At 53.6% G+C, this 24944-nt stretch overlaps 8 protein-coding genes across 8 annotated transcripts; 5 read left to right on the top strand and 3 right to left on the bottom strand.

Annotated features, from left to right (window-relative positions):
• Nucleotides 1-672: 672 nt before the first annotated feature.
• On the top strand, nt 673-1139 carry N7462_007875 (uncharacterized protein; the record flags this gene model as incomplete). The annotated part of the gene is made up of 3 exons (XM_057079593.1): nt 673-739; nt 814-942; nt 1006-1139. The coding sequence occupies 3 exons, from the start codon at nt 673-675 to the stop codon at nt 1137-1139; spliced, it is 330 nt and encodes a 109-aa protein (XP_056932263.1).
• A 99-nt stretch (nt 1140-1238) lies between these two features.
• N7462_007874 (uncharacterized protein) lies at nt 1239-1627 on the top strand (the record flags this gene model as incomplete). Its single annotated transcript, XM_057079592.1, has 2 exons — nt 1239-1416; nt 1572-1627. Coding segments are annotated over 2 exons (234 nt in total), but the record flags the coding sequence as incomplete, so codon positions are not given.
• Nucleotides 1628-2763: 1136 nt separating this feature from the next.
• Nucleotides 2764-4854, bottom strand: N7462_007873 (transient receptor potential ion channel family protein; the record flags this gene model as incomplete). Its single annotated transcript, XM_057079591.1, has 1 exon — nt 2764-4854. The coding sequence occupies one exon, from the start codon at nt 4852-4854 to the stop codon at nt 2764-2766; it is 2091 nt and encodes a 696-aa protein (XP_056932261.1).
• Nucleotides 4855-9040: 4186 nt separating this feature from the next.
• On the top strand, nt 9041-11065 carry has1 (ATP-dependent RNA helicase HAS1; the record flags this gene model as incomplete). Its single annotated transcript, XM_057079590.1, has 3 exons — nt 9041-10345; nt 10424-10684; nt 10811-11065. 3 exons carry the CDS (start codon nt 9041-9043, stop codon nt 11063-11065), a joined length of 1821 nt encoding a protein of 606 aa, XP_056932260.1.
• A 2862-nt stretch (nt 11066-13927) lies between these two features.
• Nucleotides 13928-18827, top strand: N7462_007871 (uncharacterized protein; the record flags this gene model as incomplete). The annotated part of the gene is made up of 4 exons (XM_057079589.1): nt 13928-16856; nt 16907-17151; nt 17212-18582; nt 18684-18827. 4 exons carry the CDS (start codon nt 13928-13930, stop codon nt 18825-18827), a joined length of 4689 nt encoding a protein of 1562 aa, XP_056932259.1.
• Nucleotides 18828-19988: 1161 nt separating this feature from the next.
• On the bottom strand, nt 19989-20960 carry N7462_007870 (uncharacterized protein; the record flags this gene model as incomplete). Its single annotated transcript, XM_057079588.1, has 1 exon — nt 19989-20960. The coding sequence occupies one exon, from the start codon at nt 20958-20960 to the stop codon at nt 19989-19991; it is 972 nt and encodes a 323-aa protein (XP_056932258.1).
• Nucleotides 20961-21383: 423 nt separating this feature from the next.
• On the top strand, nt 21384-22602 carry N7462_007869 (putative haloacid dehalogenase-like hydrolase; the record flags this gene model as incomplete). The annotated part of the gene is made up of 5 exons (XM_057079587.1): nt 21384-21544; nt 21742-21809; nt 21865-22105; nt 22176-22338; nt 22408-22602. The coding sequence occupies 5 exons, from the start codon at nt 21384-21386 to the stop codon at nt 22600-22602; spliced, it is 828 nt and encodes a 275-aa protein (XP_056932257.1).
• Nucleotides 22603-22614: 12 nt separating this feature from the next.
• Nucleotides 22615-24638, bottom strand: N7462_007868 (zinc knuckle domain protein; the record flags this gene model as incomplete). The annotated part of the gene is made up of 2 exons (XM_057079586.1): nt 22615-23532; nt 23619-24638. 2 exons carry the CDS (start codon nt 24636-24638, stop codon nt 22615-22617), a joined length of 1938 nt encoding a protein of 645 aa, XP_056932256.1.
• Nucleotides 24639-24944: the final 306 nt, after the last annotated feature.

The raw sequence follows: 24944 nt of genomic DNA, 5'->3' as shown, positions 1-24944 counted from the left end.
ACTATTACCATGTAACGCTCACAAGGGTACTGCTAACAATCATTTACCTTGATAAAAGTCGCCGACTGGAAGTACCCGCAAATACACCGGCTCTAAAGTAGAACACCAAAACGGGCGTGATAAGCCCAAATTCTGCACCGCCACACCGCCTTCGCAACCCTCGCCATTGAAGCTGGGAGACGACATCATTATCAAACATCCTCACTTTCCACTCGATTCACTGAAGTAGGGTCTGTCGCAGTAGTCCTTGCTGGTACTGCGATACCTGTGAAAGCGAAAATCTCTGTCGATTTTCCAGTCCGCCTCCGCTGAGCCTCTCCTATCCCGAACCGGAATTTTCGTCTCCCGCGCAACTGCAGCCAAGTGCTTGCAGCAGCTGGCAAGATGCCGAAATATAAGTCGTCTCTACTTCAATTTACCCGTGACCTTATGTGCTGACATTCTGTGAACTCTTTTGTAGGTTACTAGCCCGATCCTTATCCTATTCGTTTCGAGTCCTTTCAACGGCAACTCGAGTCTTGACCCGGACGCGGCGAAGCGATAACGCGATTCTCCTTGATATCGACCATTACCTATGATAAAAAATCATGGGATTTACTCTGAGAAGCTCCTATCTGACTTTTTGCCCGATGGATAGGTGACTACTGCGATGTCTACTTGACGCATGACTCAATGAGCGTGCGCAAAGCGCATAATTCCGGCCGCAACCACCTCCGAAACGTGGTGGAATATTATCAGCGTATGTCGGACCTTGAACACATACGATAGAACAGTTTGACCGCCGCCGAGCATAGCTAATTTATCTCAACCCAGAAATCGGTCAAGAAAAGGCCCAGTCGGTTATCGACTCCATCACCTCCTCCTACGCCGCCGAGGGCCAACCTCTCCCAAATCCCGCAATGGTGCCACCAGGCGCATTCCCTCCTCCATTCGGCTTCCCTGGTACATTTACTTTCCTTCACAGCTATTCGGACTTGAATAAAAAGCTAATATCCTTTATCACAGGCCGGCCAGGCCAAGTGCCACCACCGCCCTTCGGCATCCCCCTCCCGGAGCTCCAGGTGCTCCTCCTCGTACGTGTATTCCGGATAAGCTCAAACCAATATCCCCTAGCTTTTTTGCTAATCCCCGGCCTTTGAACAGTCCCCGGTGGCCGTGGTCTCCCTTTCCCACCACCCTTCCCGACAAACGCCTCCGGCACCCCTCCCCAGGGCGGCTTCCCCCCTCCCCTCCCTAACATGCCCCCCGGCGCTGGAAATCTGCCCCCTCCCCCGGCCGGCTTCCCAGCGAACTTCCCCATACCCCCGCCCGGTGCCATGGGCGGCTTTCCCCCTGGTGCTTCAAATTCGCCCATTCCCACCGGCCCCCGAGGCTCAGAGGGGTACGCACCGCCGCCTGGTAGCGGACCCCCTCCCGGTATGAACGAGAAGTGGTGAACTTTCTTTTCTCTTTTCATCTTTTGTTTCAGTGGACGGCGGTGCCTTATGCCCGCATTTCCCCTTTTCTTTTCTTTTGTCGCCTCAGATCGAGCCAAGGTCTCGTCCCCGGTTATGCTCACGTTGCGTCTTCAGGGAACTTGCGCGTCAATGCCGATTCGGCGAAAGAGCACTGGTCAGAGCAGGAGAGGGAGTGAGTGGGCTGAAGTTGAAAAAAAGCCCTCGTCCTCTGGGGTTGCCATTTCTTTTCCGCTGGTGTTGTATAATAGCGTCTTTTGATTTTCCGATCTTTGATGCCAGATAGGACTGGGTGGAAGAGAGCTGTCCTGGTCCATTGGGCTCCAGGCTGTTTTCTCGGACACTGCTAGCCGCGGGTACTTTCACCTAGTCACCGGCATCATGGAATGGCTCCACGAATAAAATCCGGCGTTAGGACATTGGACAAAGTTCAGGTAGTCGTTGAAGCAGATTATTGTAGAAGCAGCGAGCTATTGGACTAATAGGGGATGGATGCAGTGGAATCCAAAGCAAAGGTGGAAGGCAAGGACGTCTCGTCTTTTAGAAACTAGGACTACTTTCTCCAGTACATTGCGTAGTGTACATTCACACGCAGAACCCAGGGCTAACCAACCAGGGAATGGAAAAAGAGAGCAAAAACAAAGTTGTATATTCCGAAGCCCACGAGAAACCCAAGGCCCGATCTCCATAACCAAAAAATGCATCAGAACGCCGGGTTGTAGCAAGAGACGAAACAAGACGAAAAGGAAAAAAAGGGGTGTCAAGAGAATACAGGTCGACCGCGAAGGTGAATAAACCCCTCCTATTGGGAGGAAGAGAAGTGGTTTTGAAAAAGAAAGGAGAAGAAGGGTAATGAGGGAGGGAGAGGGAAAGTAAAGAAACGTGAAAAAAAGGTAGTGAAAAAAAGTGTATAATCGCACCTACCGACTACATGTCGAGGGTGGATTGAAGAAGAGAAAAAGTAACAAGGAGAATGGTGTAGTTTCAGGAGAGCCACGAAATGGGCAGCGATAAAAAGCGCACTTAGCACAGAGATTCAAAAAGGCAAAAAGATACCAGACCCAAAGGGACGGCGAATGGAGAAGAATCATACACCATCGCTATCCCACGCTAAAAATCACATATCTTCATCTCAGTTGGAAAATAAAATCAGGAGGAAACCAATGCGGCCATTGCCTAATGGTCATAACCAGCTCCTCGTTGCCATGGGCTTGAGTTATTTTGGGCGCGGTAGTTGGTTGCCAAGGCGGATGCGCCAACGGGGGCGTTGTCATAGTTCCGCAGCGACGGCGAAGCAGATCGACTGATATTATCGTATCCTGGAGGGGGGGCCACGGTTGGCGGAGGCATTGCTGGGGAAGAGAGGTACTGATGGGTCGACAGGCGAGGGCGGCCCACGAGCCATATTGTGAGGAGCATTGGCTGCATCCAAATTGTTGTGGTGGTGGCCAAGCGTGGCACCATTTCCACTAGAGATAGAAGCCGAGTCATCATCGAACGGGTTCTGGTGATATTGGCCTGACTTGACATCACCGCGGGCAGTGGCACCAAGCGCATCCAGCTCGGTAGTAAGCTGAGTTTGCGACTTGATGAAAGAGCCACGGTCATCGCGCATCGGTTGATAGCGGGTATCCGGATTCTTCGAAAATATGGCGTAACCAGAGGCAATCAGGACAAGAATGAGCAGAACAGTCGCGAAAACAGCATTGTACACGAAAAAGACCACGCCCATGACACCAATCATCATGCCTGGCGGGTTGAAGACATCAGAAAATACGAGGAGGAAAATGACGTTGAGGAAGTTGACCACAGCAATCGAGATGTTGTAGATATTGGTCTTCTTGTCCATCCACGGACGCAGCACACAGACACCGACCAACATAGCAGCCTCCAGGATAACCAGGGCCACGGTCTGAACGACAGGGGCTTCCTGGCTAAGACCGATGAACATACCCTTGATGAGAACGTAGACCAGATAAGGCACCACAAAGTAGTATGCGGTAGCTCGGTACTGGACATAGAGGAAGCCCCATTTGTTCAGGCAGGACGGATCGGAATAAAGGATGTAAGCCGGATTCTTGTGCATGGTAACCGAACGCTTGGCCAAGCGAATGACCTTCTGGGCGGCCCAGCCCAACGCGACAAGGAGAGACAGGATCATGGCCACGGCGAGAACGACCTCCGCGGCCGAGTCACGCCGGGTGAATTCCCACAGGCAAAGGACACACATTTGGGGGAAACCGATCAGAGTCAGTCGGAACAGAATGCCGCGAGTGACGACTTTCCATCCGTTACGGAAGTCTTGAAACTTGTCACTCTTCATCTTGCCATGCTTCACTAGTAACTCGCAGATGCCCTTGAAGGAGGCGACGATGATGATAACGATGCAGACGAAAACGACGAAGAAAATGAGACCTGTCAAAAAAATGTTGGTCTCTTCAATGTTGGCCTTGAAGCCAACACGGTTGATACCTCGGACGACCTCGAGCTGCTGGGTGGAGGATGCACGTTTCGAGAGAGCGGACATCCCTCGCCGCATGAGCGAAACTGCCGGGTCGACCACATCACGCTTACGGCGTCTCAGCACTTCGACCGAAGTGTCACTCAGCTCGGACAAGACCGTCGAAGGCGTACCGCCTGTCGCACGTTGATACCAAGTGCAGATCGTTTGCAAAAAGCCAACATGGATGATACCCATACTCCACTGGAAGTTCTGGGTCCACGCTTCAACAATTGGCGGCATATGAACTGAGGTCATGCCAATTATGGCCTGCGATTGCATGAAGCCGAAGAGTGAGAGAGCATTTGCTGCCACGTGAGCAGCGGTATTGGAGTGACCCAAGCCGGAGGTAATGGCAGAGGCTGCAAGACCCAAGCCGGAGATGATGGCAGTCGTCCATGCAACACCTAACTGGTAAACCGTCTTACCGTTGGAAAGCGATGCCTCCACACAGGCAATCTTCTCGCCCGTGCTTTTCGTCTTGATGACGATCTGGACATTCGCATCGAGATCGGGGACGGTGTAGGCGATACCTGGGACCTGATCGGACGTGCCGTCGGGGAGAGAGAGCGAAACAGGGCCCAGGTCAATGGGACCGGGGGACATCGGACACATGCCCATGCCCGAAATTGAGCAAGGGTCGATGGTGCTCGAGTAAGCCTTGTAGCCATAAGCCGTCAGAGTCATCTCCGCCTCGACCTTGCCGGAGATGTATGAAACACCATCGAAGCTGATGGTGAGCGTGTTGTTTCCAGGGTAGAAAATGACGTTGAAGTAGGTGGCTGTGAAATTGCTACTCTCCATACAAACGTTGAGCGCATTGGATTCGAGGTACCTGACGGCGGATGCCAGCGGTGCCAGGAAGGCGACGAATAGGGTGAGAAGTGGTATCAACCTCATGATGGCGGATTGGCGATCGCAATGGAAAGAAGATCGGTCAATCCCAGGAAGAAGTCAAATGAGAGGAAGAACGAGGAGTCGAATGATCGGAGGGGTCGGAGATGACGGCGGATGTCAGAGCGGTTCTCCCGAGTACCACGTTGCCAGCGCCGCCGGATGCGGAAAGTCTCGCAGCGCGGCCGAGTGGTCGGCGGAGATAGTGGAGTCCGCGTAGAATTCCAAGAGGACGCAAAAGCGATCCGTAGTGAGCAATCCGTTTGTTCGGATTGGGGAGATTCGTGATGCAGGAACGAGGGCTTTTGGGGGGGGGGGAGGGGGGCCGTGGCTTTCTTCACAGCGTCATTGGAGATTTGGTGGCCGAACGGATCAACTGTCGGGGGTGAAGACGAGCGAGCGGCTATGCGAGCGAGATAGGCGTTTGAGAACAAATTGGATTTGAATGAGAGTCGGTGGACAGACGAGTCCTAAAGCGAGTGAGAAAAGGCGACGAAGCAAATTGCTGCCAGAGTTGAAGAGCTAGGTCCGGGGGGGGAGCGGGAGTTCGAAGTGAAGTAGTGGAAGTGGACGGGGTCGCGCAGGTCGAAGAGAGGAAGATAATGGGTTGGTCAGAGGACGGAAAGCGATGTCCGTTGGGGGAGCGAGCGGAAAGGCGACACACACAGTATGGCCAAGAGGATGAAGAAGAGAGAGGATTCCCAGGTACAAAGGGAGGTGAGGATGGAGGAGGGAGCGATTTGCCTCTCCGTCACACGGACTTACCGTCTTACGTTCGTACGGTGTCTCAGGGACTGGCGGGTCAAGAATGTGGGAATGTGGTATGGTACCAAATACAGAGCGCAACCTATTTTGGTTTCGGGAAAGAGGGAGCCACTGGACGGACAGACGGCGGAGGGGGTATGGTATGGTATGGACGGGTCGCTGCCCTTGCCCAGCCCAGGCCCCCTGCACGGAACCACGGTCATTTCGGTAATTTTGGTTCGGCCATGGTTTTTGGGCGCTGGAGCCGGTCCCTGTGGCATTTCCATCTTTAGAAAATACTATACTAACAAGACTTCTCGTCCTGTCCCCGGCCAGTCATCTGCCCCAGACAGCACATGAACATCGCACATGCACAGCAGGTGCTCCGGCCCTGTCGAGCTTGACCTCTCTACACACATTCTGATATCTCCCTGATGTTGAACGACTGAACCACATCCTTCTCTGCACGCGCGTCCTCTCGGGAGAGGTTCTGGGCCCCGGAAGCGGTGGATGGATCGTGGCGGGTTCCAGCGGGTCCTTCTGGGCACCTCTGGGCACAACCTCTGGGCGCTGGACTTCCAGAGATGGGATTATCTCATCACCCGTACCACAGGTCCAGTTGCCTCCCCAGCTGTGGGGAGCGTCACCACGCCCAGTGACTGGGCTACGAAGGCTGGCATAGTGGAGGGACTGCACATCGTTACCTCCAGGAAGCAGTCTGCCAATACTGTTCCCGGGGAAAGTTTCTGAATGGCCGTGCGAGGTGCCCTGGTGTGCACATCATCTCGTCATTTGCTGTGGTACATCCAATGGGGTATTGAGTGCAGCGCCGTGAGAGGGGCGATCCATTCGAGATTGGTCCTCTGTATTGTAAGCAGGAAATGGGTTGTATCTTGTCTGCCTGGCTGCATCAGGGACAGACAGCCTGAACAACCTCTTTCCTTTAAGGGGGAGGGGGCGCGTATAGTCGTAAACCCCCGTACCCCTGAGTCGAGCAAGGGGGGCTGACGACCTCTCGGACTCGATAGAGGAGTACTGGGCCGATACAAGGCTATGCTATTCTGAGCCTGTTCGTTTCCGATGTATCATCCATGTAGTTTTCCCACTGCCTGCATCTAATGCCCAGCTTTAGAGCGAGCTGGTATTTCATATGTATTTAATATCAATGGTATACCACCAAGGTATGTACTGTACCTTCGGCGCTTCGGGCGCCCAACCCAGGAATCCAAAGAGGACCCTTGCCCGATGCCATCAATGCGGAGAAATCGGGACTACTCTGTATCATCGGATCACAGCGAAAGGCTGATTTCTCCTACATCATTCTGCTACAAGCAATAAATCCAATTATTTAGGGCCATTTTTGAAGAATTCTGCTGGCTAGAGGGCTCGAAGCCACCAGCAAACGAGCACTGATCTACGGTCGCAAGTTTAATCTCTCGGTGCTTTAGCGTTTGCACAGCCTCCCTTGGTGCCCGCCCAGAACGGTGGAGTAGTTTTGGCTCAATGAGCATTCTTACCGTTCGTTTTGTGACGATTTTGAATCAGCACACCATGTTTCAGATATCTGAGAGAATCTCTGACAGGATCTTCATCCACGTGCACTGACAGCTAGTATACATATTGATTTGACTATGATCGCCTCTTCTGTCACACTTGGTGTAAAGAGATGCGTTTACTCCATCCTCTGTACTCGGTAAATGGTAATTATCAAATTCATGTTATCCAACCAACACATAAGCATCATGTCTTAGATCTACAACTCCCAACATTAGTATTGACCAATATAGGGCGGCTTTTATACTTTGCTGTTAGTGCTTAGAAAGTAGTTGATCCTGCCTGAAAATACCGTGCGTACCAGTATCCTGGCCATCCGTGAACACCGGGAAGCGGTTGATCGGTTGATCAATGAGTGATCATCATGTTGGAGTGCGCGTCATGACTTGCCTGTGCCGTCCAGGCTCTAGTTTCTGTCGCACGCCATCAATACCATCAATGGGTGCCAAAGGATACCTCCATTTTCGAATCATAAATTGTTGTCTCAAGTAGACATCGAATCCAGCGTCTTCCCGCGAATCCTGATCAGTACAGTGGTCTCTGAACCCGGACTGTCACTGTGCGGGATCCATGGGTGGCCGTGCACTATTTTTGGATCAGGGTTTTTTGGGTTGCGTGGCTTACTTCCGCTGACTGGCGGGGGTTTCGTTCACGCTCCAAGAAGTGGCCCGGCTTTAAATTGTGCGTTCGCGGTCCTCGGCTCTGATTCGCTTGAAGTGAAACTTGCTCTAAAATTTCTGCTCTGCAAGCTCCTCCCCGTTAGATGATTGGCTGTAGAGTGAAAGAAAACTGCATCAGGAGCCGCTACCGCCCGAGATCTATGTATGTATGCCAGCGTCTCTTCTCTTGCTCCCTGTTATGAATGATTATAGGCCCATGTGGGCTGTTTACCGCCAGGGTGGACCAGAATTGCCCAATGTCTTGCGTGTCTCACCTAGCTCACCTGTCGTCGTAGCTCACCGACGGGTGAGCTATTGTGGGCTATTGGCTATGCTGTCAGGAGGCTGCAGGAAGGTTGGAACTATTCGGCTACACTTACTCTGTCTCCATCGGCATAGTCCAAAGGGCCAGTAGCTAATTAACATCATGATCCTATGGTCTCTGGAAATTCAAGATACTACTTCCAAGTCAGTCAGCGTGTATTCAAGTTTGGTACCTGTTCGTCAGCTCACTTGAAGGGATACCGATACCCTCTCTCCCTCTGTCCAGTCCCAGTATGCACTGAAGCAGACTTAAGTCCTTGGCCTGAGACGGGTTGCTGTTGTGGACACAAAAGGGACGTGCAATGGTTCTCCAAGGCATGACGCTGCACCTATCTCCATCCGGAACTGAATTGACCCGGACTGCAGCGTCTAGGAGGCATTGTCGTTATTTTCTAAGCAGCTTTTTTGTATTCTTGAGATACTCATTACATAGAGTCCACGTATGTAGGTCAACAGACAAGAAGCTTGTGAGACGCATTGACCAAAATCAGGGGGGGGGAGCAGTTGAGTGGCTGATAATTCAACCTCAACCCCACTGCTGACGAATTTTTGGCGAGCTACTGTACGATTTTCTCGAAAAAAAAAACATATTATAGATCCGGAGCGTTCTGAATTCAATGGCAGTGGCCGTGTTGAAATCTGAGGGTGAGAGAGGCCCGGCCGAGCCTTTTGTTGAATGCCTGAATAAAATGGCGATAAAATGGACCACCCGTCCTATCAACACGTGACTGTGGAGATTCTGCCGATTTTCACCGTCCAGAAAAAAAAAGTAGCAGGCCGATTTTCCGCCGCGATAACCTCGTCGATCAAAACACCGTCGATCGATTCCTACACCGCTGGATTTCTCACCGGCTCCTTTGCATCTCTTCTGCTTGAACCACTGATTATCTCTTGTGAGATCAAGCAGCACGATGCCCGGCCCCGTGGACACCGCAAAGTCCATCACGAAGAAGCGGAAGAGGAAGCACGGCGCCCGCTCCACCGGAGATAATGACGAGGCTCCCAAGCCCGTCGAGGCTAAGTCGAGCCCAGCTGTGAAGGCAAAGAAGGCCGTTCCTTCACCCAAGCCTTCGGCTGAAAAGTCGAACAAGAAGCGCAAGGTCAGCCCTACGCCCAGCGACGACGAGGAAAGCGACGACGAGGATATTGAAGAGATTGAGGACAAGGAGGAAAGTGACAATGAGGGCAGCGATGAGGAGACTGAATCCGTCAATGGCGAGGGCGCGGATCTGCCTACCCTGGATGAAGTCCGTCTGCCTCAGACTGAGGGTGTGCTGCAGAAGTTTACCGAGTTGAACCTGTCGGAGAAGACCATGAAGGGTATCCAGGATATGGGCTTTGAGACAATGACCGAAATCCAGCAACGCACCATTCCCCCGCTGCTGGCCGGACGTGATGTTTTGGGTGCTGCGAAGACCGGCTCCGGCAAGACGCTGTCCTTCCTGATCCCCGCCGTCGAGATGCTCAGCGCCTTGCGCTTCAAGCCGAGAAACGGCACCGGTGTCCTGGTGGTCTCTCCCACCCGTGAATTGGCTCTGCAGATTTTCGGTGTCGCTCGTGAACTGATGGCGCACCACTCCCAGACTTATGGTATTGTCATTGGTGGTGCCAACCGCCGCGCCGAGGCCGACAAGCTGGCAAAGGGTGTCAACTTGCTCATTGCGACTCCCGGACGTCTGCTCGATCACCTTCAAAACACCCAAGGTTTTGTGTTCAAGAACCTGAAGACCCTCGTCATCGACGAGGCCGATCGAATTCTCGAAGTCGGTTTCGAGGATGAGATGCGCCAGATCGTGAAGATCCTGCCCTCTGAGGAGCGCCAGACCATGCTCTTCTCTGCTACCCAGACCACCAAAGTCGAGGATTTGGCTCGGATATCGCTGCGCGCCGGTCCGCTCTACATCAACGTGGATCACCGCAAGGAGCACAGCACCGTGGAGGGTCTGGAACAAGGCTATGTAATCTGTGAGGCCGACAAGCGCTTCCTACTCCTGTTTTCGTTCCTCAAGCGCAACCTGAAGAAGAAGATCATTGTCTTTTTCTCCAGTTGCAACTGCGTGAAGTACCATGCTGAGCTGTTGAACTACATCGACCTGCCCGTTCTGGAATTGCACGGCAAGCAAAAGCAGCAGAAGCGCACCAACACCTTCTTCGAGTTCTGCAATGCCAAGCAGGGCACTCTGATCTGTACCGATGTTGCTGCCCGTGGTCTTGATGTATGTCTTGAGCCTCTCTTTTGTTTCAATCACCCTAGGGGTTTTTTTTTCTTTTCCAGCTGACAATCTGTGTTCCAGATCCCCGCTGTCGACTGGATTATCCAGTTCGACCCTCCAGATGACCCCCGTGATTATATTCACCGTGTCGGCCGTACTGCCCGTGGTGCCAACAGCAAGGGCCGCAGTCTGATGTTCCTGCAGCCGTCTGAGGTTGGCTTCCTGAAGCATCTCAAGGAGGCGCGTGTCCCCGTCGTCGAGTTCGAGTTCCCCTCCTCGAAGATCGTCAACGTGCAGTCTCAGTTGGAGAAGCTTATTGCCCAGAACTACTATCTCAACAAGGTAAGCACATTACCCTTACCCCCTCACTTTTTCTTCTCTTCCCATTCTCTTTCTCTTTCCCCTTCCTGTCCCTTTCCATTTCCGATCGGCTCTCAGCACGCATGGCTAACTCCATTACCCACACAGTCCGCCAAGGATGGCTACCGGTCATACCTGCAGGCGTACGCCTCGCACTCGCTCCGCTCCGTCTTCGACGTGCATAAGCTTGACCTCGTCAAGGTGGCCAAGGGCTTCGGCTTCTCTGCCCCGCCGCGCATCGACATCCAGCTTGGTGCCAGCATGGGCCGGGACAAGAAGCAGGAGCAGCAAGGCCGCCGGACATATGGCAGCCAGCCCAAGGGGGGCAAAGGCCTGAAGTTCAAGCGGAAGTACGACGACTAGCCGAAGTGCGAGTTCAGTGTTCTGGGAAAATGTATGAACGTTCAAGAAGTGGAGTTTCCACTCCCCTCTTCTCCCCATGACGGAGAGAGGGGGTAAAAGTGTCTGTCGAATGGTCTGCATCTTCATGTTGGGGATTTACCGGCGTTTTTATGAGTGTAGATATACATATATTATTACTATTTTCTTCTGTTCTTTTTGTGCTTTTTTGTGGACCCCGTTCGCTTCTTATCATTCGCTTTTCCTGCATCGCGTATGCTCCGTAGCTTTGTACTAGGAGTTGGAGATGCAATCAACTCTTGACTGCTAGGAGATGAGCTAGCTCCTTCAAAGTCCTATCCGATTCTCCCTGGATTGAATACATATGTGGTATCTGCTTGCGAATGTCTGATAGGTGTGGCAGTCTGGAGTGTTGTGTTCGAGTTGCCTCCCATCGGGCAACCCTTCCATGCCGTCGACGCCGTACTCTGGAATGTACGCCTCCCAAACCTTCTTGCCATGTGGAACAAACGTTCCGAGTATCCGGCTTGGTCCCCATTCCACCACGTGGGAAGGACCGAACGTTGTCAACAAGCTGTGAAGCAAGGCATATTCCAAACATTCAGCGAGTATATATATTTCAACAATGCTTAAGATTCACGGTTTAACCGTTGCATACGAGCTTCTGTATTCCCCCCGGGAAATCTTTACTACAACCAAAATAAAAGGCAGAGAAGGGGGTAAGGGCAGCTCATAGGTCAAAATAGCCTACTGGTAGAAGTAGATACGATCATCGATTCCCAATGCTCTTGGATCACGTTTGTTGCCAGACAGGGATGAAGCAAGGAATTAATAGCAGCGACAGGAGGAAGCGACGAGAACCCAGCATCTGTCGAGACATAACTATACAGAGTATGCGCAGAAGCAGGCCCGATAGGAATCCCGTTGGGCGTGACTTGCATGATGGCGTGCAGGTCGTCAAAGATAGAACGAGGCCTGCTGTAGGATATACACAGAAATCGAAACAGGCAATTATGTCTCAACGCCCTGGCAGACTCGTCCGAGTATGAGTATGTAAGAATGTGTAGGCGGATCCTTTTCCTTAGGGGGAGGAGAGGGCAATTCCTGCAGATCCCTGTACAGCAATTCTATCGGTCAAGTTGTATGTACCCGCCACCTCTTTATCTTCAAGGGACATGTTGGCTGGAGGGATCGATCTGCGCCATGGGTTACCGTTGCCTGCGCCTAGTGGCCCCTTTTTCTGTCTGACCTCTTGTCCCCGATGCTTTTGATTTCGTCTTCAGGCTGTTCCCGTCAGCATTGTTGCCGTGAGGTCTGTAGGGCACATGTGGCCAGGGTGATGAGATGGATGCGTTGGCAGCTTCGCGGGCCAATGACGGGGTTTCCATTGGGAACACCAGGGGTGGTGGGGCGGGGATTGGGCCGGGCTCCGTTTGTCGTCGGGGCGACCGTGTGCTGGTTGAACCGGTTTGCGCCTCGGGCCCGCGGAAGGCCACAGGTCCGTGTGGTGGTCTTGTGTGACGGGGGGCTGAAAGGCGCCGAGAATCGATAGGTCCAATCGAAGGAATCGCCCTTGAAGACAGCGAGGCAGCGAGATGAGGGCTGGGCCTATAGGGGATCTTCTACCCTACATCTCTATTTTTCTATCTCTCTCTCCCTCTGTCTATAAGTTTGTTTCCATCGAGTGGGGGGATTTTAAGTTATAGCTTGGTTCAAGAACGACGGTGTCAACTGGCCAAAACGATCGAACGGCACCGGCGGATCCCCGGATCCGCCTGCAACCATGGATTCGTTTGTTTACATCCAGGAGAAATCTGACCTTTGCGCCTCAACCTGTATTGTTTTATAGGTATTGAGCATAGCGAGACTTTCTAAATAAACGAATGATCTTATTCATTTGTCTGCAAGGTACCGAGCAATCAGAAGAGTCATGGGAAATAACTATCGAGCGGACAAGGTACATATGTTCTCTGTAGTATATACTCCAGACATCATGGTGAGATAAAACATGTTCTCCGAGACCAAAACCAGTTCCCTTGGCTCTCTCGATGCTTCATTTCCGTCTAGAAGAACGAGTTCAATAATCATAGAAGCAATGTAGTTCTTGCTGTGTGGGCTTGAGGGAGCTGTCGAACCTGTAGAATCTGTAAACGCCCGGCGTCAAGCCTGCGCTTTCCCAGCCATCTTTTTTCGTGGGAGGCTGGGCTCGCCTTCCAGATTGTCTCGACTCTTTATTCTTGTACTCTCCTCTCGACTCTTCGTTCTCTCTTCTCTGCTCCAGATGAATACCCCATTCATGCTGGGGAATTCCAATTGAGGTTCCTCGCCCTTGCCCTCCGCCCTCTTTCATGTGAGGGGATCAGCAGAGAAGCTTGTGCACCCCAACCTTCGCACCTTTTCTCGGTCCACATAGCAATTGCTTTTTCCCTCCTCATCTTCACTCCCGGGTGATTGCGCTGGTACGCTTCAAACTTCATCCCTCAAACCACCTTCTTCCTCCTTGCATATTCTCTCCCTCTCTGCCTCTCTCCACTCGTCCGATCTCCGGCATTCCTACCCTCCACACCTCTTCTTCCCCCCTCCCCCCACTAGCAGCCACCAGCACTACCACCGCTACTTCCTAATACCCGACCACCATCATCATCGCCCGATCGCCAACAAAGACATCACCCGATTACAATCCTCTGTCCCCTGGCCCCTTTCTCTTCTTGTTTCCCTTGACTCTCCGCAACGTTCACCGGGTATCCATCCTCTCACCTGGAGTATGCGATTGTCGGGCTGAGAACGAGAATCCTGAAGGCCCAACCCATAGTCCCCTCCCTCCCCGTCTCCACCAGACCACCACTTGCCACCACGGCTACCATCATGGGGGTCGACACCCGCAGACCCGTCCTTCCCGCTCCCACAGAATCCATCATCGATGCCACGGGCAGCACAACGGGCACTGATCTGGCAACTGACGTTTCTCGCCGCACAGACAAGACGTCGTACTCGATCCCTGACGACGGCAGGCCCATTACTCTTTCTACCCGGCGCCCGCGGGACCGGGACGACAAACTGTCGCACTCACATCGGGACTCCCAGACCTCCCTCCTGATCGAATATTTCGAGGGCGGGAAGGATTCTGGCGGCGTCGTATCCCGACCCAGCGTGCGAGTTCGGGTGACCCCGTCCGGAGCCCGCAAATCCAAGGACAAGGATCGAATCCAGATCACCGAATCGGGCAGCGGCCGGAAACCGTCTTACACCCGGCGCATCTCTCTCACCTCGCCCAGCTCCAAGCGGAAACAGGTGCTTGATTCCGTGGATGACCAGAGCGCCACAGACAGTAATTCGGTTGAGGACGACGGTCAACATTCGTCCCGCGCTCCACCGGTCGAAATTGAATTTGTGAACCGAGATCAAGGAAGTGAACTCTCCGCGGTGTCCCGCGACACCGGCTACATGCCTGCCTCATCTGATATCTCGTCCATGCCGGCAGACAGCATGCTCGATGCTACATCCTCCGCAGGCCCCCGGCGCAAACGCAGCCAGAGCCTCGAGCGCGATTCCATCCGGGAAGACAAAAACTTGCTAAAGACACCGTCCCGACAACGCAGTCGCAGCCTCAGCAAGGAGCGCATTGCGCATCGAGTTGCGGAAAAGCTCAGCGGGTCCCCTCAAGAGGCCTCGAGTGGCAAGTCTAAAAGTAAAAGCAAGAGCAAGAGCAAGAGCAGGAGTGCCGGTAAGGATTACTTGGATGCGGAACAAAAGCCGTCCCGTCGCAAGCGGCACGAAGAGGACATTATCCCGAGCCCGGAGTCAAGTCTATTGAGCACCTCTGCCGTGTCTTCCAACCGCAAGTCGGGCGACCAGTACTCTATCCGTTCCGGCGCTTCCAAGTCATCGATCAACAACCCGAAGCTACTAGAAACCGTGGAAGATGCCATTCGGCGGCTCATCCTCCCCGAGCTCAAGGAGCTCAAGAAGGATCAAAAGGTCATGCACAACAAATCTAAGTTCGAGCGGGATATGACATCTTACTCGTCCACCACCAGTTCTCGAGATGAATTGGGCCGACGACTGTCAAAACACGCAAGTGCGCCTGATGTAATGAAGCCCATGGTAGTATTGAACAAGGATAGCAGAGATGAAGGCATCATACTGGCAGGTGAGCCTGCATCGCGGGCCAAGGAAACCAAGGAGCGCAAATCTAGCAAAGGCAGCGAAACCTCCGATGCCGCCTGGGTGAAATGGGGCCGACCAGAAGAAACCGAGCAAGACAAACTTCGCCGGCAGAAGAGCAAGGGTCTCCGCGACGCACATGCCGCTGGACGAGTAGGCTCAGCCTTGACGGCAGCATCTCTCAAACATCACGACTCTCAGTCTAGTCTTGGAGAAAGAGACCAAGACAAGAAAATCGAAGGATACAATGACACCGAGCTTGTTTTCCAAAGGCACAATGTTCCACCGATGCCGATGCGCAGCGAGCTAGACTCCGAATTGACTAGAGACTCTCTGCTCTCTGAACGGACGGAGAGTCCTGATCCATACAAGATCTCCCACGGTGCCGTTACTCGAGGATCACCTCGGCAGCTCGTTTCGCCCACCTCTCGCACTCCGACACGCACTCCCCTGGACTCAAGATACGAACTTGGTATGCGTCATGGCAACCAATCTCAGCGCGATCTTTCGATGCATAGTACCTCCGACCGCGATCTGCGTGGTAAGAGCCAATCTCCTGGAGGCGACCAAGTCGACTGGACTATCGCGGCCGCAGCCGCGGCCAACTTACTCGACGCGGCTCATCCAGGCCACCAGTCCGTTCACGAAGACCAATACGAAACCACAGGCCGAGCCCTCAGTCCTATTCAGAGCGTAGCAAGTGACCAGACTGAAACCCATGATGGCCAATTACGCTCAAAGTCCCAGGCTGCTGGAGGGCAGCGCGATTTGGAGGGCCGCTTATCGATTGGTTCTCTTTCTTCTGCGCCCAGCACCAACCTTGCTCGTTCTACCCGCAACGATGGAGTCAGTCCCCATAGCCGAAGTGGGACTTTTCATGACGAAGGTGGCCCTGAACTTGGGTACGAGCACTCGCGGCGCGCTTCCGAAGAAGATATCTATGGACAAGATGAGGAGTCGAGGCGTTCTGTGGCCTATGATGATAGCGAGGTTGATTTTATGGATAAAGTCAAGCAAGGTCAGCACGTGGCCACCGGAGTCGCTGCCAACCCTCAGTTCGTTCATCCAATGGGTGTTGAATCTGCAGTTGCCTCACTGATGGACCCGTCCGTGCTGGAGTCCCAGTCAACCCACTCTGGCAACCGTTCGCAGACCGAGTTTGAGCGCGCGGGCAGCCGAAGCCCCGAGAAATCCGCCAGCCGTGGTAGCCCCCTGAAGCAAGTTCAAAAGGCCTCCAGTATCGATGAGACATCATTCCCACGCCGAATGGGGGTCACATCGCCCCCACAGAGTGTTACACAGTCCATCGAAGATCTTGAAGAAGCGGGCTTGGTCGCTGCCGCTGCTCGCGGAATTCAGAGTAGTCCTCTTGCTGACGAAGAGCGAAGCCAAGAGTCCGAGTCAGAGATCAATACCAACCCGTCCATCATCCAAGGCCCAATTGGCGGCGTCGCTCAGGCATCTCAAAGCCACTGGGGCGGCCAAGTCCCATACTATGATGCATCCGTGGGCCAACCAGGCGGAGCACAGGATCTGGGCTCTGAGCAGCAGCGGGGTCTTGATGCAGAGTACTACGAGACTGCCCGGAACATTTTTGGCGGCGATGATTATTTCGTTGATCAGCGTGCCGGTCAGCTCTTCGGTACACCCCCGGTGCAAAGGATGAAGGCTATGTTTCAGCCGCGAACCCTATGTCTCCGAGCATTGGCACTCCCAAGCAAGGCACCCGAGGCCTCGGAGGCATGGATGCTGCTGGTATGGGTGCTTTCGACAGCCCTACTGAGGCAGATGACCCATTCACCGCTGGGCACCAACGACACTTCAGCGGCTATTCCCATGGCGTTAGCTCTCCTCTTTACGACAGTGCCACTGGTCGTGGTATCGAAAGAATCCAGTCCAAGGACATTGTCGCTCTGATGGATCACGTAAGTCAAAAGGCCCCTTTGTATATCCCCTGCAATAACTTAGCTGACATCTGACAATAGCTTACCGTGCGTGATGCTCAACGGAATGCCCGAGATACTGAAATCCTGGTCACTTTGGTCCGAAGTGCTGCTGAAATGCGCACCTCTTTCGAGGAGATGAAAAAGTTCATTGCGCAGCAAGATGAGATGCTCATGGATTCTAGCGACAAGCAGCATGAGCGAACCCACAAGGCTCTTGGTGGCCCTCGACCCTTGCCCCCCAGTGGCTCGCGAAGCCGCCAATTGAACATGGAAGATGACGAGGACCTACAGTCCAAGCGAAAGAACATTTTCAAACGTGCGCTTAAGGGTCTCAGTTTGAAATCGGGTAACGATCTCTCGAAGATTGAAGGCATGCTGGAGCAACTGCTTGAGGAGGTTGAGGCTCTGCGAACGGGCCAGGACCTTCCTGCTGTTCGACGTGCGAGCGTTGACCCCAATGGCTACGAGACTGCCGACCTGAATGGTGCTCCGTTAGGTAGTCGCTCTCCATACGCGAGCAGTCCTCGGCCTGCTACCGCTGATCAGCGCGTCAGCACTGTCCCGGAAGAGGACGAGGAAGATGATTTGGAAATTGATGAGCATGACCCATATGCCACTGCACATCTCCCTGTGCAAGAACCCGCTGTTCGACATGAACGTGCTGGATCATTGCCTCTCTCTACTCCACCACGAAAGGCGGTTGCTTCCGGAGCTCGCAGCACGGAGACCACCCCCAAGGCATCGGAGAAGGCCCGAAAGCACAAATCCAGCAGCTCCTCAATTTTCCCGAAGATCTCTCGCTGGTCCAAGACTACTGCTTCCTCCATGGGCGACAACATCCGCAACAGCATCCAGCCTGGTCGCAAGGAACGCCCGTACTCGGGTGAAATATCTCGTTCTGGCTCCGAGGAGGCCTACAAAGCCGACTACTATGATCTTGATCCCCAGGGTGACGACCGCATTCGATCAAACTATACTTTAGACGAAACGCAGCAGCAAGAGAACCGCCCACCCTCTCCACTGGTCCCCTCCCAGGTCTCCGAAGCGCCCAAGTACCGCGCTCACCGAGGTAGCCTTGATCTACAACACCCGCAGCCTCGACAGGGTCCCACAGGGCGATATCAGAATCAGCTGGAATCGCAGGCGCAAACGTATGCCACCCCTGTATCCCCAGCATCGGAGCACTGGTCCAACCCAAGCCAGTCTGCGGTCAACCCCAACCAAAACCGCTTCAGTGGTAACAGCCGCCTCTCCCCGATCTCCGACGCTGGCTACTCGGAGACCAGCTCTCGCGCTGCAGGACCGCCGCGTCCCCCAAAGATCAAAGATGACGGACCTTTGGTGCCCGAGAGACCCCCCAAGGTCCCTGAAGAGGAGGACCAGAAATATGGCGACCGCGTCGCCTCACGCGTAAGTTTCTCCCCTTACGCAGCTGTGTTCAAGCTTGATACACGAGCCACATTTTTCTGTCATTTTACCACCGTTCTAACCGCCTCTATTTTCATTTCTAGAGTTCTGCGATCCGCTCTCCGCCAACGCGCAAACCCACGGGCCCACGGCCGCTAACATCCAGTGGCACATACAGCCCCAGCAACATCAAAAAAACCCGCTACCGAGGCAGTCCGATGCAGATCGACTATGACGACGACTATTGAGATAGCATTGTAATACCCCCACGGGTTGTATTTCTTTCTAGCGAGCTTTTCCATCGCTTATTTGTTTCCTGTTCCATTTTCATCTCTTATTATCCTGTGACGAATTGTGTTTTTGTTTTTTTTTCTTCGGCGTTCGCGCCTCCTTACGACCGTGACGCCCGTGCCCTCAATCATCTCATCATCTATGCCTCTTCTCATCATGATCATGATCGTCCAATTTTCTCAGTCATCCCCACTTCATCTCTGAGCAATATTGTGATCTTTGTTTCTTGTTTATCCCTTTTATCCCTCCCGCTTCCTTCAGCATTTCTTGTTCATACGCATCGAGATGGGTGGGGCCAAGCCAGCCTCCTTATGCCATGTTGATTCAACTCCCGTCTGTCGCTTTTTCCTGTCCCTTTCATTTGGGCTCTCTCTTCCTCTCTTCCTCACTCTACCTTGCATCAGGTGCAGTGCTAGTCTCTCTTCTTGTAGCTCCTTTTTCTCCACTGGTTTCTTTGCTCGTGGCGGTGGGTTGTAGATACTAGTGTGAACTTGGGGGAACGAACTGGGGCGTCTGGGACCGCGCGCTTCTGTTGGCTTCTCTCCCGCCCCTCCCTCTTCTTTCCCCAAAATGGCAGGGTATGCGTTCGGTCAATAATGAAGATGGCTTTTTTTTGTCTAGGAGTTCCAACGAACCCTGTCTGTCTCTCATGATGTGGGATAAAATTCGTACGTGATAGATCTGAGGTAGAGGAGAAGGAGAATGCAGTAGTAGAAGGGAACACTCGGGCCTAACTGTAGTCGGCGGTGACTCGGATTAGGGCTACTGGTCTCAGCAGCGGCGCCTGCTCGCTGCGGCTTGGAAGGGTCTGCGGAAAACGTCCATTATGCGAGCGAGAGACAGACAGACAAGGATAAGTATAGAAAGGTTGCCTCCCCCTCCTCCTCTTTCCCTTTTTCTCGGCAATCCATCTGGGACAACAAACACATCACGACAAACATTGTGAACCTCAGCCTCTTTTAGCCACTATTCTCTCTCCGTCACACATCCTGTTCACAACAACAACAACAACAACAAAAACACCCGTCGTTCATAAAGAATAGGAGAATCAACCTCGCCTTCCTCTCACCCAAAAGATGGCGTTTCATCGTCTTTCCCCAAACTCCCCAATATCAACCCTAATAATCCGAGAACGGCCTTACAGAAGTCGTCCCCCGCTCTCGAAAGGCATACTCCGCCGTCGCCAACGAACTAAACTCCATCCCCTCGCTAACTGGAAATTTGCCAGGGTAACTCTCCGTCGAGCGGCATTTGGCGCCACGGGCAGCGTCGAGATTCAGAGACGTCGAATCGTCCGTGTAGTGCGACGAGGCGGACAGCACGCCGGGCTCACTGGGCCCGTCAAATGACACAGCCGGCGACTTCTGGCAGGGGCGTGGGGAGTCGGGAACTGGTGGCGCGGGGCGAGTCTGAACAATCTCGACAACTTGCTGCTCGTTGCGGCGTTTGGTGACGTGCTGCGTGACTTGCTCAGCCAGGAGCAGGGCTGGCTCAAGGGGTGGGGAGATGCGCGGCCGCGGGGAGTTTGCCGGGTTGCTCTTTTTCACGGTGTCGTAGAGGGCGGAGGCTGAGGGGGTGCATTTCGAAGCAAGATCGGGCCCAGTGCCAGGGCCTGGACCTGGCGAAGAGGGCGCCGGAGGACCCGTGGCATGCGATTTGTTCTCATGGGTGTGTGGCGTGGGTGGCGGGGGACTCGGGGGGTAGCATTGGGGCAGCGGAGGCAGATCGACGATGCGCGGAGGCGCGCTGCGGATGCTGTCTAGGCAAGCATGGGAGCCACGTAGAGCGGTGGTGAGACGCTGGCCAAGCGGATCTTCATGATGGAGGAGGGTGGAGGGCATGGGCGAGCGGTAGATTGCCGGGGGTACGATGCCGAGGAGGATGTCGACGGCGATGCGCTCGGCTTGCTCGATGGCCAGGCGGAAGGGCGGGAAATCGTAGCGCGAGGGCCAGAAGGGGCGCAGCACAAAGGAAATGAGGTAGAGGAACTGCAGGTAGAAGAGAACGGCGGCGAGGGAGATTGTGGTGAGGAGGGAAATAGGGAGGACGGCGTACGAGTGTGGAGAGCGCTTGTGGACGAGCACCGGCATGGTGAGGATGCATTGAAGGTGAGCGGATGGAAGAGGAACATCCTGAAGAGGGTTTCAAATCAAGTGTAAGACGAGCCTTTGAGGTGGTAAATAGCGAGCCAGATGGGTAAGAATGGGATAGTCGGCAAGTGCAGTGGTTGAAGAGATTGGAAGGAGCAACGAGGGCACGTGGATGGAACTGGAAGAGCTCCAAGTTGGATCCGGGATCAGTTGCCGACTGCCAGGAATCCTTGATTCTTCTTCACAGCTCAGTCCTCCCCAGACGAAACCAGCTTTGATTGTCCATCCCCTGATCCTTGTTGGGTGTAGTTGGCAGCTGGCAAGTTAGGGCTTCGATCCCAAAAGTGGAGCCCGCCGATCCATGGGAAACATGGCAAATCCCCCGGTCCTCGGCATCTCCGCAACCTCAACTCCTCATCTTCGATGACTCGCCTGGCATTCCGTGCCACCCGCCCTGCCATCATGTCTGCCATCTCAGATTGTCACCATCTTCGTCCACGGCGCTTTGCTCCGCTTGATCCAGCTCGGGCGTCCGACGCACCGTCCTTGAAGGGCATCATATTTGACGTGGATGGTACTCTATGGTAAGAATTGGTCCAAGCTTCGATCGACGTGTCTTCTCCCATCGGCATTCAAGCCGGTCTTTCATTCCTTGACTTTAGGTTTGGGGGTTGCGAATGTCAAGAACAATCAAGGTTGTCCCGACCTCGGATTTCCCGGTCTTCGACTGAAGCATGCTCGGAAAACTACAGTTTCAAATACGTTACTAACGTTATTCAAGTCTACCACAACATCATATGTTCTCTGAAATGAGGCAAGTTCAAAGCAATTGCGGTACCGGGGTCCCTTGTGCGCCAGCATAGAAGGCATTCCGGTCACTGTTCCACAGGCAAAATACCTTGAGATGATAATCACGATCTAACTCCTGAACTCAGAGAAGCTCTGGGCATTGACCGCTCCGTCGATATCCTCCACCATATTCGCGACCTTCCCACACCGGAGGAGCGTGCGGTGGCCGTCTCCAAAGTGCAAGCCGTGGAACAGCGCGCAATGCTGGATCAACAACCCCAACCTGGCCTATCCCAATTAATGAACTATATACAGTCTCGCAAACTTCCCCGTGCGCTCTGCACCCGAAATTTTGAGTAAGTGTCGTTTTCTTGTGCTAGAGCGACCCTCTACGACAGTGTAAGCCATCGGCTGACCCTATTTCAGGGCACCCGTGCAATATCTCCTCCAGAACCATCTTCCCAGCCACATTTTTCTCCCTATCATTACCCGCGACACGCCCAATGTGGTCCCCAAGCCCGACCCGGCTGGGATCCTGCACATTGCGCGCGAGTGGGGGTTGACGAACAGGGCGGAGAGCCTGATCATGGTACGTCCTCCCGCGAGCGTCGAGTACCGAGTCTCGGTCGAATCAGACTGATTTTTTCCCCTCAATCAGGTTGGCGATAGCATCGACGATATGACCGCCGGGCACACAGCAGGTGCGGCAACGGTCTTGCTCCTGAACGAGCGCAACAGCCACCTCAAGGAACACGCCCATACGGACCTCTGCATCAGCCGCCTCGATGAACTAGTCGATATTCTGGAGCAGGGGTTTGTCGGCTACCGCAGAAATGACGATAATGGGGAGTGAATGCTAGAAATGCTACCATTCTAGATCCAGGGAAGTAATATTGATGCCAGACTGATCTGTCAGAACGTGATTGGTGTTTGATAGATTGGGTAGGCACTTGTACAAGAAGAATCCGGTCCTTCCAATGCTGAACACATCTACCCACACCTCCAATGACTCCCAATCACAGACAATAAAAATAAATGTACAGGTGAATTGAATTTCGTAAATGTGGCTTTGTTCATCATCCTCCCCGAGGCTTTCCTCCACGCCCGCCCCGACCACGAGCCCCTCTCCCTCTACCACCACCGCCGCCTCTTGGTGGTGGACCACGCGGTTTGGATGGGGGGTTGCCTCGGGGCTTATCGGGGGGTTTAGGCACAAGGACAGCGCCGCTACCAAAGCGAATGGCCCCGCGTCCTCGACCATGCGGCGGGGAGGCCGTCGGCCTCCGTGGGCTCTGCGAGACATCGCATCATCGCTTTCCGACGACGAGACTTGAACGGGTGCTCCGCGACGGCCTCTGCCGCGCGAAGATTTCGGGGGTAGATTTGGCGCGGATGGACCTTTCGGGGGGCCATTTGCAATGTTCAGGTTAGTGATGGTAGAGGGATCGATGTCTTTAAGGGTAAACGATGATGATTTGAGGGGTTGGCGGAGAGACGGACAGTCGCCGATCAGATGTTTGGTACTCGTGCAGTGGGCACAGGAGATGGAGACGGAGATGGCTTGAGTCGTGGGTTCTCGCATAGGGAACTTCCACTGGTGGTCACATTGAGACTCTACGTGGGCCGAGGAGCCGCACAGATCGCACGGAACTTCGGCTGGAGAGCTTTTCAAGGGGGACGAGCACTGTGATTCATCATGGCCACGTTCGCGGCAGCGTTGGCATCTGCGCCAGGAGGGACAGCATATGCTTGAGTGTTTGTTCCACGCTTCGCAATGCACGCACTTGAAAGCCATTAGTATGATTTCTCATTATGACACTTCTGTATGGTCGAAATGTTTTCGGGGCAGAGAAGATGTGATATACATACCTCCTTGGTCGGACACACTTCAGCCATGTGTCCCTGACGAAGGCATTCAGTGCAGCCCACTGGGAGTTGGAGATCAATATCGTTGACATCCCGGTCCCAGTACACAAATTTAGCCTGAATATCCATATCTTCCTTCATCAAGTCCATCAGTGTAACGGGTGCAGTGGGGTATTTTTGAGAGAAGTTCCGGAACGCATCTTCTTTAGTTTCCGTTGTTGTCGCTCCTGAATTGAGCAGAGGGGCAGCGTTGTCATGAGGCTGCCCGTCTGTATGACCATTTATTTGCTTTCCATCGAGGAAAACAGACTCTGGGTCATAGTCATCTACTCCGTCTTCTGTCTTTGTCCCGATGTTGAGCAGAATGGAGTCATCAGCTTCCGAGCCCAGGGAGTCTGAATCTTCAGAGTCGCTCCGCGAATCTACCTCGCCTTCTTCCACGTCCTCGTCCGTCCCTTCAGATGAGACAGAAGCACTGCGACTGCGCCAGTATGTCCCATTGACTGTTTTGAATTTCTTCGCCGCGTTGCCGTTCGCAACAATCCCATTAGCTTTCAATTCGGCGACCTTTGGTTGATCTCGGGCCTCGACCGGAGCCACAGTCTCAGCCTTTCGTTTCCCCAATGAGGTGCGCACAACATTTTTTCTTGTCTGGTTCCAACTAATAGCGGGCGCTGTGCTGCCCACATGGGGGTTGGCAGGGGCGGGTTCATCGTGTGCATCCGAGTCATCGGAGTCGCTGTCTGAGTTGGAGCTCGATCCGGAGCTGGAAGTTTCGTCTAGATCCTCTAACGAGTCTTGACCGAGTGTGTTGAGTGCGGCCCCATTAGCGCTGAACGATGCTCCGCGAGGAACAAAATCGGACACTTCGCGATCTGCGCGAGAATTGCCCCGGCGCCGCTTTTTCACAGGCCGAGAGTTGCCCTTGTCGTGTGCAGGCTGGGCAGAGGGGGTGCGTCTGCCAGAGCGCTGAACGCCGACCGAGGCCGTTCGCGAATCAGCCTCGTCCCCAGAATCCGACATGACGAGGTGTTTGGGGCGTATGGAAGATGGGAGTTACCGGGAAGTTCGCGTGGTTGGAGGCAGCAGGCTCGTCGCATGGAAATTTTACGGCCGACCCTACAGACCACTTGTGCAGTATTGTTCAGTGGTCGATGTTAAAGGGGTGCATATCAGAGGGCTTGCCTGTTCTGCAATTTCTTCTGTTTGCTTGTTTATGGTGAACAATAAGAGAAATTGACATAGTCAAATCCTAGGCATTCAAAGTTTTAAATTTATTGTTTAGTGCTGTATCAGGTGCCTCGTTTGGAAAAGACATCTCCGTGTGTC

Source organism: Penicillium macrosclerotiorum (assembly GCF_028827735.1).
Source record: "Penicillium macrosclerotiorum strain IBT 26536 chromosome Unknown utg000007l_segment0_segment0, whole genome shotgun sequence".
NCBI classification, from domain to species: Eukaryota; Fungi; Ascomycota; class Eurotiomycetes; order Eurotiales; family Aspergillaceae; genus Penicillium; species Penicillium macrosclerotiorum.
The sequence above is the reverse complement of the archived record's forward strand: the minus strand, read 5'-3'. Positions and strand labels throughout refer to the sequence as shown.